Source organism: Podarcis liolepis (assembly GCF_965112155.1).
Source record: "Podarcis liolepis genome assembly, chromosome: Z".
NCBI classification, from domain to species: domain Eukaryota; kingdom Metazoa; phylum Chordata; class Lepidosauria; order Squamata; family Lacertidae; genus Podarcis; species Podarcis liolepis.
Genome location: NC_139570.1, coordinates 50,530,932 through 50,546,884, shown reverse-complemented (window position 1 = coordinate 50,546,884; position 15,953 = coordinate 50,530,932). Strand labels below are relative to the sequence as shown.

At 46.5% G+C, this 15,953-nt stretch overlaps 1 protein-coding gene across 5 annotated transcripts in view; it reads right to left on the bottom strand.

Annotated features, from left to right (window-relative positions):
- Positions 1-15,953, bottom strand: part of NEK6 (NIMA related kinase 6) — a 93,148-nt gene that overhangs the window by 3,723 nt on the left and 73,472 nt on the right. For all 5 annotated transcript variants that reach the window (XM_083486008.1, XM_083486010.1, XM_083486009.1 and 2 more), the window contains 2 exons: positions 9,743-9,837; positions 2,269-2,382 (listed from right to left, as the gene is read on the bottom strand). In XM_083486008.1, coding sequence (XP_083342134.1) covers positions 2,269-2,382; positions 9,743-9,837 — 209 coding nt within the window. The remainder of the gene's footprint in view (positions 1-2,268; positions 2,383-9,742; positions 9,838-15,953) is intronic.

Below are 15,953 nucleotides of genomic sequence, written 5' to 3'. Positions count from 1 at the left end.
CAGCAAGGCATCACAACTTCACAGCACAGACTCTGCCCATGAAGCATTTTCCTGACCCACACAGACTGAATCATGGAGTGCCAACTCAGTACTCCAGAGACTAAATGTTTACTGACATGGCTAGGAATGTGTGGGGTGTGTGTGTGTGTGTGTGTGTGTGTACTGGTGCAGTTTCACACAACGACAATTCACCCAGTGTGCTGGCCTGTTGCATGCAAATGCACCATCTGGAACGGAGTTCTCTGGGACCTGCCACTTTTATTTGAGCTCTCAACCATCCTCCTCGCGCTGAATTGTATCACTAGACTGCACACTCTCTTTAGCACTGCCAGAGGGAGGCAAACCGACAGTAATTGGAAAGACAGGAAACACATCTGTCAACTTGCACTAATTCCTGCTGCCAGAAGGCAGATTCCAAGAAGCTGGAGCAGCAGCAAGGCGAAGGGAAAGACAATGAACCTGGCTGGGCCACAGGAGTGGTCTGCAAGAAGGAATCGTGCTCAAGCAGCCAGAAAGTTGCCAGGAGGGACCAGCATGGCTGCATCAACACTCCTGCGCATCAGGAAGGGGAGAGGAAATGCAGGCACTTGTCCAAAGGAGGACCAGCAGCAGCCAGGGCCATTTAGCATAAGCCTCCCAGTGTGGAAAGGGATGTGCACGACCAGTTTCCTCAGAGAAGCAGCCAAGGAGCTGCGTATGGCAGCCGGGGTGGAAACTCTGTGCCAAAAAATGCCACCGCCTACAACTTGGGACACTGTCCAAGACGGGGGCTAATGTGCATATGGATGTTCCTTCTATTCTGAAGAGGAGGGCACAGCACTGGAACCACCTCTCCTTGCCTACTGGAAACTCTGCTCAGGCACACTCTGCCCTTCTAGCTAAGCAATGCTCTGGACTTAGCAGCCAAGAGAAGCGGGGCAAAGGACGGCAAATTTCGCAACAAGCTGATTGGAATGCTCAAGACTGCCTGCTCCTGGTGCAAAGGCTGCCACAACTCTTCCCCCCCCCCCCACACCTCCACATCATACTCTCAGCAACCTATACACACAAGATCCCTGTGCATTCATGGTGATCTGCTTTTTACACACTGAATTCAGAGAAAAAAACTTGCTGGAATACTGGTCACCTTGCTATCCATAAGTTTTGTGTGTGTGTGTGTGTGTGTGTGTGTGTGTGTGTGTGTGTGTGTGTGTTAAATTCAGAGCTTGTTCCTAGTGCCCCTTCTCTGGCATTTATGCTCATCCCCACTTCCATTACCAAACAAGCAGGTTCACATTTCCTTAAAATCTTAATCAAGACTACAGAAGCTACTATTGGTGTGCGGGAGGCAGCAGACTTCCGAAAGCGCACTTGGGTCTGTCATCTGCCCTGATCTCATCACCTGCTTTCCAACTCCAAAGGGTTAATATATTTGTTTAAAAGCTGCAGAGGCGCACCTGTGCTGGGAGCACAATCACCTATCGGACTACAGAATGTACGGTGAATATGTGTGTGGCAGTGCACTGCCGCTGTTGTGGTGAGATCAAACAACAGAGAAGCTTCCCATCCTTCTTGCACTGCAATACAAAGGCCTGTGGATTTTTTTACCTCCTACTGGACACTTCTCAAGTACTTGGGTTGCATAAAACGTAGTAATTTCTAATGTGGCTATTGCAGGAAAGCGATTTTTTCCAATGTGTGGGTGCCAATAACAGCTCCTTGCCAAGGGCGCAAGGGGCCCTAGGTGTGCCTCTGGAAAACTGGCAGGAACACTGTCAACCAACCTCTCCCACCAGGTGCTCCTTCCATTCGTTCTTAAAACACTGCATTTCACAAATGATAAAGCTCAAAGCTTATGCTGAGGTCCCCTGAGGGCTTTACTTGGTCCAGCATTTGACAGGCTACTTTTCAGCAGATGCCATGGGGCAACTTGCAGCACATTTGGGCCCAGTCACACGATGCTGTGCACTAGAGAAGGAAAACTAAGCTTTAGGCATCACGGTCCTGCCCATCCTGCTGCCTCAGCACTGCTCTGCTTTCCGTGAGCATCACACTTGCTGCTTTATGGTACCTGATTAGAAAAAGTTTCTGAATATGCAGCTGTGCGAGCAGGAAGGCATTTCTCCCTTCTGAAAAGGCTTTGAGGATGTGCCAAGGCAGTTGCCTGAAGATGCTCCAATCTTGAGCTCCCTGCCACGTGTGTTTGTGTGTGTGTGTGTGTGTGTGTGTGTGTGTGTGTGTGTTCCTTCCACTCAGGGCCCAAGAGAGAGTACAGCTGAAGTTACTCACCTTGTCAGAATAATGTTCGGTTGGAAGAGGGGGGTAATCACACTGCTCTATCTTTTGGCAGAGCGAAAACAGGTTCATTTTATCGCCATAGAAGGGACTCTGGAGAGCTGCCATCTAGAAAGAAAATATTGGAAAATGAGCAATACAGGAGAAATGTTCAGGGAGGGCCAACAGAAGTCCGCATGGGTCTGCTGCTTGGCAGTTGTGCCCAAGTTGGTTGTGACCATTTCCACAAGTACAACCGGGAAACTTGCCAATAAACAGGTGGCTCTTCCAGGAGGTTCTAAGGACTAAACCATGACAAATGCACCTCTTGAGGTGTCCTTGGCTACTGCCCAGCATTGCATTGGGGTGGGCCATTGCTACCGATACCTCCTACTCGCTCCCCACCCTTCAACCAACCAAGGTCATGAAGCAGGAACAGTACAAAACCCACAGTGCCATCCAAAAAGCAGGGAGGACAACTAGTCATTTTCTAGTGAAAACTATTTACCTCCAGCAACTGTCCCCTCTTCAGAGAGCTGGATCTGCAGCCACTCCGTGCTCAAGACTGAGACTCTGACAAGCCGGAAAAGGTCCTACGGCTGCCGTCTCACAACGGAGCATCCTGGTGGGGTAGCTCATGCTCAGCCAGATGCCATCAACTATGACTGCCTCCCATAACATCTTTCTGGCTCTGACATTACAAATAACATTTTCCCCACCTCTATGTACACCTTCCTCCAAATTGCTTCATATGCAGACTTTGTGAGTATCTCTCAGCCACAGGTTTGGCCGGAGAAGAGCAAGTGCAAACTTTTCTGCCAATGGTAAAGACTCATGCTTCATACTGATGGAAACATTTTGTGTTTGCTTCATTCAAAGGGCAAATTATAACCTTGTTTACTGTACAGAGAGATCCGGCTTCTTACATAACAACCCTGTCACTTTTTTGGTCCATTTGGTTGCAGAAGAGACACTTGCCCTGCACACGGGAAACGTTTTATGCAGGCTTTGCAGAAATGTGAGGCAGCATTGCAAGTGTCTGCTGGACAGCCAATCCCGCAGCCCTTATACATTCAAAGCAATTTATAACTTCAGAGATGGCAGAGGATAATCCAGCTGGATATTTTGTTAATTCACCCTCAGCAGCTTTTAAAAATTCTGCGGTTGCTTCTTTCTTTCACAAACCCAACCACTAAAAACAAGCACTGGCTGACTGTAAACACACGCAGAAGAGTCAAGCAACAAGGCTAATGGCATGAAAGGGCCTTTCAAAACAAACAAATAATGGGTTGCATCCAACTAAGCCCTACTCAAGAGTCAACCCATTGGAATTAATGAATCCAAGTTAACCATGCTCATCAACTTCAGTAGGACTAGCATTACATACAGCCCCATGTCTCTTCCTGCTTCCTATTTGAAACTCTTTCCCAACCCAAAGAAATATGTAAATTCTAGAAGTTGACCTGAACTTCAACAGGACAGAGAAGCAGCTCAGCCGTTTGCTCAACTTCACGAAAGTACAAAAGCAGCAATAAGATGCCACTGTGCACCCCAAATACCTTTTCTTCTTCAGGCATGGGAGCAAGCAAACACACACACACCGTGCCCCCAACAACACGCTCAGCAGCAGCATAAGGCCAGCCCCCCTCACCTCCATCTCCAGGAAGAGAGCCCAAGACGCACACACCCCGCTCCCCATTCACACCCGGCTCTAATAAGGCTGGTCTTCAAAGCGAGCGCCGCCAGCGAGTGGCACCGAGGCTCGGCGAGTGAGAGCAGCGGCGTCCCCTCAGCATGCGGCCCCCACGGAGCCCCAGCTGCTTATTAATCCATAATGCTATTCAAGGGCTCCCTGTCACTCTCGCTGTCACAAGCTGCCCCTCCACAATGAAATAATCCTCCTCCTAATGAAGCACTATTGGATAATTGTGGATATTATCTACTCCGGTTAGAAGATCTTTTAAAAACCATTTTGCCGCAAGCTGCGGCAGATCGGCAAAGCCACCGCTTCTTTTTATTTGTGTTTGCGGAGCCTCAGCTCTGAGCCACTGCTTTAATAGGGAGGGTCTATTTGAAAAGTGTTAAGTCTTTTGCTCATTATCATGCACAGGGGGTAGCGACCTAAAGAAATCTGCCTCTTGGCAGGCAATCAGCAGGCAATCAGCAATCTCCCAGCAAAGGTGGTGGTGGTGGTTGTGGTGGTTGTGGTTGTTTTTAATGCAGGGAGGAGGAGGAGGAGGAGGAGGAGGAGGAGGAGGAGGAGGAGGAGGAGGAGGGAGAAGTTACTCCAAGGCACTTCTCACGCATTTTATACTTTTATAAACAATATTGATAGAGAACACAGACAAATTAACAATATCCATTTGGGCAGTTTAGAAATTTGGCAGTGAGGCAAAGGTCCCTTGATTTACCCATTAAGAAAAGGTGCCCAAATCAAACTGGATTTCTGTGATATTAAAACTTTGTCTCCTCCTCAACAGCACAGCTTTAGTCACGGGCCTCAATTCTGCTTAATACACCCTTCCATGTGTGTGTGGGGGGGGGGGAGGCACCCACCCCAGGGATGTGTTGGGAATGGGGAGTGAGCCATTGACTCCACTGAGACCCACTGGACACAGGCAGCTCTCCAACCCCTCCAGCGCAGACCCCTTTGCCCACACAGGGGCCTGCACCAAATCCGCAGATCGTATCCTGGGAGACGGCTGCAGTGGCAAATCTGAAAACACAATGGCAAGACTCCCAGCAGTGCTGGCCAGAGCCCTGTTCCCCCGTCCTTGTCATCTATGGACAAGGGCAGCCTATCTGAGGCACTGAGCAGAGCCCCCCCCCCTCACTCCCTCCCGTGACTGGAGTGGCCAAGGTGGCTGGCTGAGGCCTGTGGCTTAGATGAAGGCTTCGTTTTGACATCTGGATTAGAGCAATTGCAGTGGAATGGCTGGATCCCTGTTTCAAACTGACCACCATGCTCTACGACTGGTCTAAGAAAATAAAAATTGCTCCCTGTGTTTAAATTGATTATCTTGTTAGAACTCCTAAAGCCATTGCTTGCAGCTATTTACAGGAGAGGGAGAACTTATTTTTATCCCTTGCAAGTTATCTTGATGACAGATCCCCAGGAGATGGTGAAGCCTTCCCACTATTTTGATAAGATTTAATATAAATCAATGTGAGATTGTAAATGTCAAGTTTAAGTGGCATTATCTGGCCACACACACACACACACACACACACCCCAGCCCAAATAATGTTAAAGTGAATTCCAACTGGCATGTGTGCCTCTAGGCTACTTAGAGACAAAATTCCCTCAGTTTATCTGCACAACATAATCAAAAACAAAAAGCAGAGAGAAACCTTCTTCCACCCAGCCCACCGCTGCTCTCCCTATTTTTAACAAAGCAAGAGCAGAGGCATGAGGAAGAGAACAGAGTATTGACACGGAGATCTTTGGTGGCCTCCACTGCCACTAAGCAGTGGGCAGGACGGGGCTTGTTCAGGGCTGGCCACATTTGAGAAGATGCTTCCTTGGAACAATATCTGCAGATACGCTTATCTCCGCTGAACTGAAACTTCAAGATTCCAGCTGGAAGTGCCACGGCTGGCTTTGAACTGACTTGGGCCTGAGTCACGGAAAAGCAGGCAATTATGAATTAATATACTAATATATACACACAGAAATAAGGAACATTTAGGATCACCTAAATGTGACCAAGGCCTGACTAGAGAGCCTGACTTAATTACAAACTGCCACCATTTATGGAAGGTGACAAATGTGGGGAAAGGGAAAACACACTCTGAGGGAGCCAGCCCTCTTCTCATGCTGTTTCTGAGACAAACATAATCTCTGGAAGGTCTTATTCAGGCACACCAAGGATAGGGCCACCTGGGGGAGAGCAGTGCCACCTGTGACTGTGGCTTTCCCAGAAGAGTGAACCACAAAGGCTGCAGTTCCACCTGAGGAACAGAGGCAAGAGGTGGGGCACAGGTGGGAATGGCAGAGACCGGCTGTGGGGGTTCTTCCTTTCAGAGTTAACAATACTGGGGAAGGGGGATAATTTTAGAGACTGTCACACTGCTGTACTTTCCCCACTAGAAGACACTCAAGCAACCGTGGACACAAAAACACACTCCCACCTAGTGCTACAGTTCTAACAACTGCTAACGATGGCAGCATGGAGAGGAAAGAATTTTCATTTCATCTTGCCCATCCTAATGATTCTGAGCAGGACACAATGGGCTGGGTGAGCCTGTCTGGGCTCACAGAAACCACCACCCTATATTTATTTCATTCAAGAACTGCTCAGGGTGGCTCACAACACATTTGAAAGCTGCAAAATACCAAAAAATAAAATAAAATAAAAAGCAATTCAATAAGGCAGGAGACAAAAGTAAAATATAGTTAAAACTCATCTTCCAAGGAGTCATACCTGCTTCTTTGTCAGTAACACTCAGCTTGAGGACTGCTGTCCTCCCCCTGCAAGCCTAATCGCCAAGGCAAGGTGGTTTGAGCACATTACACCCATCTGGGCCCAAATGCACTGGGTGGCAGTTATTTTCCGGGCCCAATTCAAAGTGCTTGCCTAGAACTACAAAGTCTTAAACGACTCAGGACTGCAGTATGAACCTACCTGGATCTTGTGATCCTAATCTGAGGCCCTTCTTCGTGTGCCCCCTCCATGAAAGGTCCTTTCTCATGTGGCCAAGACTGGCAACACGAGAAAGGAACCATTTGAAGGGCTCCCCGTTTTGTGGAATACTGTATATACTCGAGTTTAATGCCGACTTTTCCAGCACATTTTTATGCTGAAAAAGCCCCCCTTGGCTTGTACTCGAGTGAGGGTCTCTGTCGGCGGCTGTCGGCCGCGGAGGAGGAACGAGCAGCCTGAAAGAAGCCCTCTTGGGCTGCTTGTTCTTCCTCCGCCGCTGCCACCACCAGCCTCTGCCTCTCGGCAGCACCCTAGGTAGGCAGGGGGACAGGAGGGGCTGGGGGGGGGGAGAGAAGCCCCCTCTGCCATGTGTGCATGCGCACACATGCACTCTGGCCCACCAGGGTTAGGGTTAGGGTTAGGTTTGTGGTGTGGTGAACCGGCTTATACTTGAGTCAATAAGTTTCCGCAGTTTCCTGTGGTAAAATTAGGTGCCTCGGCTTATATTCGGGTGGGCTTATACTTGAGTATATACTGCACTGGCCCTGGGAGGCTTCCCTGGTACCATCATTACTTATCTTTAGGCACCAGATGAAAACATTCCTCTTCTCCCAAGCCTTTGTTTAAACAAAATATGGCCTTTTAAACTGTGGGATTTTTTTATTGATTTGTTTGTTAATATGTTACATATTTTTGTGCTTTTATAGTGTAAACTGCCCTGTGATCCTTGGACAAAGAACGGTACAGTGGTACCTCGGGTTAAGTACTTAATTCGTTCCGGAGGTCCGTTCTTAACTTGAAACTGTTCTTAACCTGAAGCACCACTTTAGCCCAAGGGGCCTCATCCTGAAGCAAAGTTTTTAACCTGAGCTACTATTTCAGGGTTAGCGGAGTCTGTGACCTGAAGTGTCTGTAACACTGTATATAAATTTAAGAAACAAACATACATAGAAACAAACAATTTCAGTCGGAGAACCAATCTCAGTAAGTCCTGCTGCTGTTTGCTTGGCAGCAATCAATGCCAAGGCTCGTTCCTGCCAAAGGCCCTCTCTCTCCACCAGAGAAACAGGAGAACTCTTTCTGCTTGCTATGGTGGCTCAGAAGGCCTTCCTGACCTGGGCTGGGGTGATCCATGCAGGTGTGGACCAGGAGATCCTTGGGGTCTTAGGATTCCCAGGCCAATGTCTGGTAAGACAAACTTCAGGGTCTGCTCCTCAGAAGCAAGCACTGTGTCTCCTTGGGGGGCATAAAAAAGGAAGCAGAGGCTCCCTTGAGGAACCCCCCCCCCCCTGTGCACCAGGGACTCTGCTTGAGGGCTCACTCTGGACACATCAGGAGCAACGGATGGCTTGCCTTGATTAGGTCTGTTTTAAGGGAAATCCCTCCCATCACCCACGACTTCAGAGTCCTGCAAGAGGAGCAGAGGGCTGTTACGAGTCACGCTGTGCTGCTCTCTCAAAGGCTACTCAGTCCCTCCCACGGCATCTCATTGATTTCATTTATTGACTTCTCCACACCGATATTTCTCTCTCCCTCTTGATGGACCCTGCATGGTGCTTTTGCACACTGCCAACAAATTAATCAGCACCTATTGAGCTGCTGGGTGACTCAGACCTGAAACCCCAACAACAGCACACTGCCTGGTCCAACAAGCGTCTCATTACACCTTGTGAGCCAAGCTCCTTCCCCCCGAAGGAACAGCACTATCCCCACGGCTCTTATCTGACTTAGGAAGGGCCTCCTGCACCCAATATTTTTGAGATTCTTCACCTCAAAACCCAGACTGTCTTCTGGGGAAATGGGTCTTCTCAGGTCTCTCTCGTCTGCCCTTGGACCTCAAAGCAGAGTCAGCAGCACCTGAGTTCCTAACGGAGACTGTTTCCCCTCCTCTCCAGGTTGTTGTTGTTTTAAAGGCAAAACTATTGCAATTCGTTCTGTCATTGGCTGATGCCAATACAAACACAACACAACACAACACAACACAACACAACACAACACAACACAACACAACACAAGGACCATTGGAACTCTACCTTCCAAAGTAATACCCTACAGGCTACCCTGACCATGATCTGGCAGACCCTGGGGTTCCCAAGCAGCTTGCTCTTCCAGGGGTCTTGGAACCAAGTCTCTCATGGAGTTTTAAAAGCAGTTCACATTTATGCACAGGAAGCTTCAGAAGAGCACCCAAGAGGCAACCCCCTGGGATGTTCCTCTGCCCTTGCCATCAATGCTCAAGTTCAGGGTCAGACATGTACTTTCAACACCACTGGTTGCTTGAGCATTGCAGCTCTCAGACCACATCACAAATCATACATAACTTCCTTCTTTAACGTGTACATCCAGTATCAAAACTTCCATGGTACTCATGTTGACAATTATAGTTTAAAACAAGTTACACTTTTATCCCACTGGCATAGTTGCAACAGAGTATTTTGAGAACAGCCCAGGACTAAGTAATATACTAAGTATGGATGGAGCATGAATCCTCTGTGACCAACCCAAAGATGCAAGCAGTTTAAGTTTCTGAAACTCACTATCACACAAACAAAACAGCATGAATTTAAACTCTGTGTCAGAACCAACTTTTGGGGCAATGTAATTAATGATTTGCAAAACAGGAATCTGACTTTGTCCTTGATTCTTGCCTTCTTTGGTCAAGATCCAGTAATCCTAGGCACTGTGTGGACTCCTCAAAATTTGGCATTTCCCCGGGTCTGTACTCATGCAACAGTCTATTAACTCGTGATATTCAGAATGGAAGGCAAGTTTTATTCTCTGAACTATTCACTTGCCGCTTATTTCCATTTTTCCACATTGTGCATAAACATGAAAGTGATACTTACCTCATACAATAAGCAGCCCAAGGACCAGATGTCTGATTTAAAATTATAGCCATTTTCATGTATCCTTTCTGGGGACATATAGTAGGGTGTTCCCACTGCAAGAGACAAGCCCAGAAAGAGGGATCACTCTCTGAAACAAGAGCACCATTTGTGCGATGATCTGTAAGCAAACTAATGGACCAGAGGCTGTGGGAGCAACAGGATACTTGACATTAAAGAAATTAAAGACTAGGAAATGAAAACATGGATATATTAAGAAAAACACATACTCTGAAGAAGACTCCATCTTAAAACCAAAGGTCACGTTTTCCTACTGACCACATTCAGCAACACAACTGCTAAAAGTTAACAGCCTCAATTTGCCATTAAATAGAAGATCTCTCTGCCAGACTGTTGAGGACAAAAGCACAGATTAAAATGGCTTCTCCAGCCCTCATTAATCCAAAGCCAAAGGTGACACTGGGTTCAGTGATTTGCCCCCCCCCCAAAAAAAATTGTTCCAGATCTGCCCATTGTCCATCTGTAGTATGAATAGGACTGGAATCATATGTTGAACCAAAGGTCAAACGTTCTGGAAGGCCTGCAAATGCCATCTGCCTAGTTAAGATAACCCCAAACTAATTAGTAATTGTTGCAAGAATGAGCTTGTGTATGTTTATATTCACTTGGTTTGATATATGTGAATTGGCTAGCTTTGATGCTGTGCTTACCTGTTGGCCTTGGGATGCTGGGCTCTAGGGCCGGAGTGGGGAGAAGCTTTGGACAGCCACCACTCAGGTGTAATAAGGGGTTCTGGGCAAAATGATGTATACTGCTTTGTGCATAAAGGCTGTATGAATGGTTGCTTGGGTGTGGACACACGTCTGTAAGGACAGTGAGGCCCTCTGCACATGGTGGTGTGAGCTTACACCTTTCTTTATAAAGCAATAGAACTAGCCATTTTGGTCTTTTTGAAACCCTCCTTTGGTATTCCTGCACCAAACCACTCACTCCTGCCATTCTTGGGAGCCTGTAGTTCAGAACAATTAAGGACTGACACAGCAGGGAGCAGTTCACTGTTTAAGCCCATTAAAGAGGGGACATTGCCACTGCTTCAGGCAAAGCATGAGAGCCTCAGTTAGCCCCACCTCTTATAACATAGGCAGTCAGAGTGCAGTAAAAACTCTCAAGGATTTGACAAGTTCAGTGCAGCAAGACATTTGATGTTGGAAACACAGGAGATATCAGATCAGTGTGAGCTCCAAGACCACCAAAACCCGGCCTGGAGTACAGAGGAGAAATATACCAAGCTAAGCTCGCTGGCTCCTCCGGACAGCTGGAATATACTAAAGTAATAGAGGAACAAGGGCTTTTTCCTCCAGCTGCCTGCTACTGGGCTTTTGCCTTTGACAGCGGCTGGGAACCAATTATCAATATCCTAGTCTCAGTACAAAGTTGTGTCATTTAAGGAGCATCTCTTCTGGTTGGGAATTGGGTCAACAAAGAGGGAGGCTCATTCCTTGTGAAGAGCAGCCTTTTTTTAAAAAAGCCACACTGTTTAACATGCCTACCTCCATTTCTCCCTCCTGTGCCCACACCAGCATTTCAAGTGAGATAAAATACTCAGTCGAGGTCTGCTTCACCTGAGCCCTTGACCCAGGTCTGCTCTGACTGTGCAGCGGCGCTGAAGCCGGATTTGGGGTGTGTGTGTGTGTGTGTGTGTGCTCATTAGCTAGCACCTCTTTTAATGAACTGCACAGGGAGACACACGTCAGGACAGCTGAATACTAAGAGGAGGCAAGGCTGGGTGCTGGCTTTTGAAATCCTTGTCTGGCTAGGTTCTTAACTGCACACTTCAGGAAAGGGAAGCATATACGGTAATCAATGACTATTTTGCTGTCTCCTTCCAAAATGCATTCAATCATTTAATCATGCTCTAATCATCGCCCTCCATGTTGCTGGACGTCAACTCCCATCAGGTTCAGTAAGCATACTCAACAGGCAGGTATGATGGGTGTGCAGCAATATCTAGGGGGTCACAGGTCCCCCCTCCCAACCTGATGGTTTCTAAAATTAAGAAAGTCAACTGCTACAGAAGAAATGAATTATCAGAAGCCTCTCCAGGAGGCAACACCCAAGGTCTCTTCTGAATCTGGATACCCAGCAGGACTAATACTGAACATTCCCAATGGCTCCAAAATACTCAGCATTAACTGTGTATGTAGCACTTTTTATTATTGTGCTGATCCTACAGTCATCCTCTTATTCATATCCACAAAAATTCTTAACCGGCTGAGAATGATCTGCTTAACACCACCCGCAGGCAGCGAAGAAGACCCTTGATTCTTGGCCTCCTTGATGGAGGTTTACAGCTCTACCCATAAAACCTACTTCTCACTTTCCTGCCCCCTCCTATGATTTCAAGTCCTACTAGGTACATTTTTCTGTACTGAAATTAGAGCAGCCTTGGCCCAGCAGGACTCTCACACTCATGGGAGTGCTTGATTTTGAAGGAGAGGATGGGGATGGGCCCACTAAACACCAGATTTTGTTATCCAGAAGACGCACATTCTGTAACCCTTTCCTGCGGTTTCCTTAGTGAAGTAACTCTGCACACGCTCAAAGGCACTGAGCCCTGAGTGAACCTGTGCACAACAGTGGGAGTGAGAAAATGTGTGTGAGGAAACACACCCACCTACCCAAACCTTGGGGAGTCCAGAGCACTCTGGGGGCAAAGGCAGAGCCTCTGGCATTCATGAAACAAGTCTTGGGTCACCACAGAGTCCTTTTGCGGCAGATCATGAGGAGACTTGGAAAGTTGCTGCTTTGCATTCTGCAGTTGTGCAATCCGTTGTTCAATATAAAATTGTCATTCCAAATAATGCCTGAAAACGACATTCAATCAAAGCAGGACGACAGTGTTTATGTTACGGGTGAGTGCGCCATATTCCTAATTTGATTTCTGCACATTAAACTGTACTATTACGGGAAGTAGGTCTGTGGAACAGCCTGTTTGTCACCCTGGCCTGCTAAGGCTACCCTGGGCATTTGCCTATCGCGGTGGTGGTGGTGCTGTCAGCAAAGAAATGAACAGGCAGGTCTCTGAGCTTCAAAAGAAGGAGAAGGGAAAACGTATTATTTTTTAAATAAATGCCAAGATAAAAGACTGACAAGCCCAATTGTCTTCCTGGCCTGTCCAGCATTAAGTGGGGATCTCTTGTAATGAGCATCTTCCAGGAAAGTGCACAAGACTTCCGATTTAATCAGCCAGGACTCAGCAACGCATCACATCAGCCAATTTGACAAGAGGAGGCTAATCAGAGGCTATTAACCAGAAAGTTTCCATGGCAGAGAAGACAAGAATCCTGGGGGTGGAAGAACAGCCTCTGGAACAAGGAGGCTTGGGATGAAGACCTGGGAGCCAGTTGTCAGATTTCATGTATGGGTTCTTTTGAGGGACAGGTGGCTACTCTGGGCTGGGCTGCTGGAAGCACCTTTTATGGGTTATGTCATGTATGCAGGGCTGGTGTGCAACCAGAACTTTACCATCAATCCTCCCAGGCTGAGAGAGGAAACTTCACAGGAACCTAAGAAGCCACCACTGCTGCATGCTCCGGGCAGGGTTGGACTCTAGGTGGGACATAGGCTGTGGCCAAACACCAGGCTAGGCTACTGGCCCATCTAGCACAGCATCATCTACACTGACTGGCAGTGGCTGTCCACGGCTTCAGACACAGAACGATCCCAGACCCACCTGGAAAGGCTGCCATGGAGCCTTTTCTGCATGCAGAGCGGATGGGGTAGCACTTGCCCTGAAGGAGCAGGTTCACAGTTTTGGGGAGCTTCTGGGTCCACCTTTGTCACTGGGGGCTCAGGCAGCCTCAGAGGCTAGAAGTGCCTTTTACCAAGTGCAACTGGTATGAAGCCACGGCCATTCCTGGACTGGGAAAGTCTGGCTACAATAGTTAATGCACTGGTTACTTCAAGACTGGATTACTGCAATGCGCTCTATGTGGAGCTTCCCTTGCGCTTCATGAGGAAGTTGCAGTCAGCAAAGAATGCTGCACTGGCTGCCAACTCGTTACCAGGTGTTGCTCTTAGCATAGAAAGACCTTAACAAATTGGGGCCAGTTTACCTTTCAGATTGCACTCAACCACATATGGCGAACTCAACCACTTTGATCTGTGGAACTGTTGCTGATACAGGTGCCATATAAGACGTGATCCACATTTGTGAGACACAGTATTTTAGTGTGGCAACTATAAAATAGTGATTTTCTTGAGTCAAAATGAGAGTACCCCTAGATATTTTTTTAGAAAAAAAGCACTGGTTTGAAGTCAGTTTGCTCTTGGTCCCTCCTGCCCTTGGCCAGAGCCTAGCCTGTAGGAACCCGGCAAGGAGACTGTGAGCTGCTGGAAGAATTGTGCAACATACAACTGTATGCCTACAAGCTATGGATCTGCACTATACTGTCAGTACAGGAACTGACTCTACCTGGAACTGTCTGGTGTTTTTCAGTTCCACTGGCACACTCCACATGCCACAACATAAATAAGTAAAGATTTACAATCCATTTGGCTACACGAAAGATTGCCATACACACAGCTAATTTAGTTCTTAGATAATTAGCACATGCATTTTCAATTGCTTCCATAGCTATTCATAAGCTATTGTGAAGACCCAATTTGGGCAAAAAGGGTTGTTCATAGATTTAATAAATAAAATGTCTAAGGCTGGAGAGCCATATTTATGCTTTATGTACTTTAATGGGCAATACAAACGATAGGCAGCCATGTGGGTAACCAGACAAGAGACTTGGGTCCAATGCACACGTCTCCGCCATGGACTCGCTGGGGCCAGTAAGATGGTCTCAGGCTTCCTGTTGCAAGATGGGAGCAGTATGGCTGACCTGCTTCACAGTTTGCACAAAAAGGGGAGCTACTACTTATACTATGCAACTTCATTTTCAAACACCTATCCACATAGTCAGACACTAAATGCTGACACAGAGGTCTAGACATGAAACATGCATGAAGAGATGTAGTTCCAAATGACTTCTATAAAAAGAACATCAATCTGATGTTTGCTTCCTTTGAACAGATACACTCAAAATTTAGAAGTACTTTTTCCTACCACAGCATTAGCTCCAAATATATAAGCAGGATGAGGAGCAGGAGATGAGTGTTCATTTTCCCACGCTGTAAAAATTATTACTATACTATATACTATTACTATATATCCTGCCCAGGATAGTTTAATTCAAGGCAATTTAGATCACAAAAATGCTGATTTAGAATTCTAAAACCCTGTTTATTAATTAGACAAAAACTTCCTGATTAGAAATGCATGCTAATTTGTTGCAAAAACTCTAGAAACTTTTTTTAAAAATATATATATAATTAGACTACTGACTGTGAGCCAATTGCAGAGATCAGATAGTTACTAGACATAAAAACGGAGTGAAAGATCACGCAGGGAATCAGTGGGTGCCGCAGGTCCTCGGCCTGTAATAATATCAAGCCAAAATGGCTTTTTCTTTCTCAAGGAAAACAGTTGTAAGAAAATCATAAATTCAATTTTAATTCAATTCAATTATATATTTGCATTAAATTCTGTTTTAAAACCATGCTTTAAAAACATATATAACTAAAACATTAATGAAATTATTATTATTATTATAATTATAATTTAAATCAACTGTTATCTACCCTCACCATGCAGAAAAATGTAGTTTCTCCCTAGGAATCACCACCCTAAGGCAGCCCTAAGTTCTGACCTTCCCCAGTTTCAAGCCAAGATACAAGAGGGCCTTGAAGGGGCAAAGCTGCTTAAGGCAGCAGTGAGTTCCAGAGATGCTCTGCTCCTGTCAAGACAAACCCTGCAAGTTTTGAGGCATGTTCATGGCGTATGAAAAAGGCAAAGAATGCTCCCTTCAGAAGATGCCTAACTGCTGCAAAGCTCCAGCCATTCAAAATAACTATTTTTTTAGGAATACTGAGTTTTAGAGTATCACTTGCATCTTGGTCCAGTTATGATATAACTCCAAAGCTAGAGAGCGACATTCAGGGTCATTTAAGCCTGAACATTCTTCTCCAGGCACATAAGACACGTGGCCTGCTTCTTATGAGGAGCGCTGCTTCTTCAGCAACACTCAGTTTACTTCAGGTATAAATTGAAAAAATAAGTTTCTTGAGGAGTATGCTGTAAAAAGAAAATCTTCCATTTTTTCAC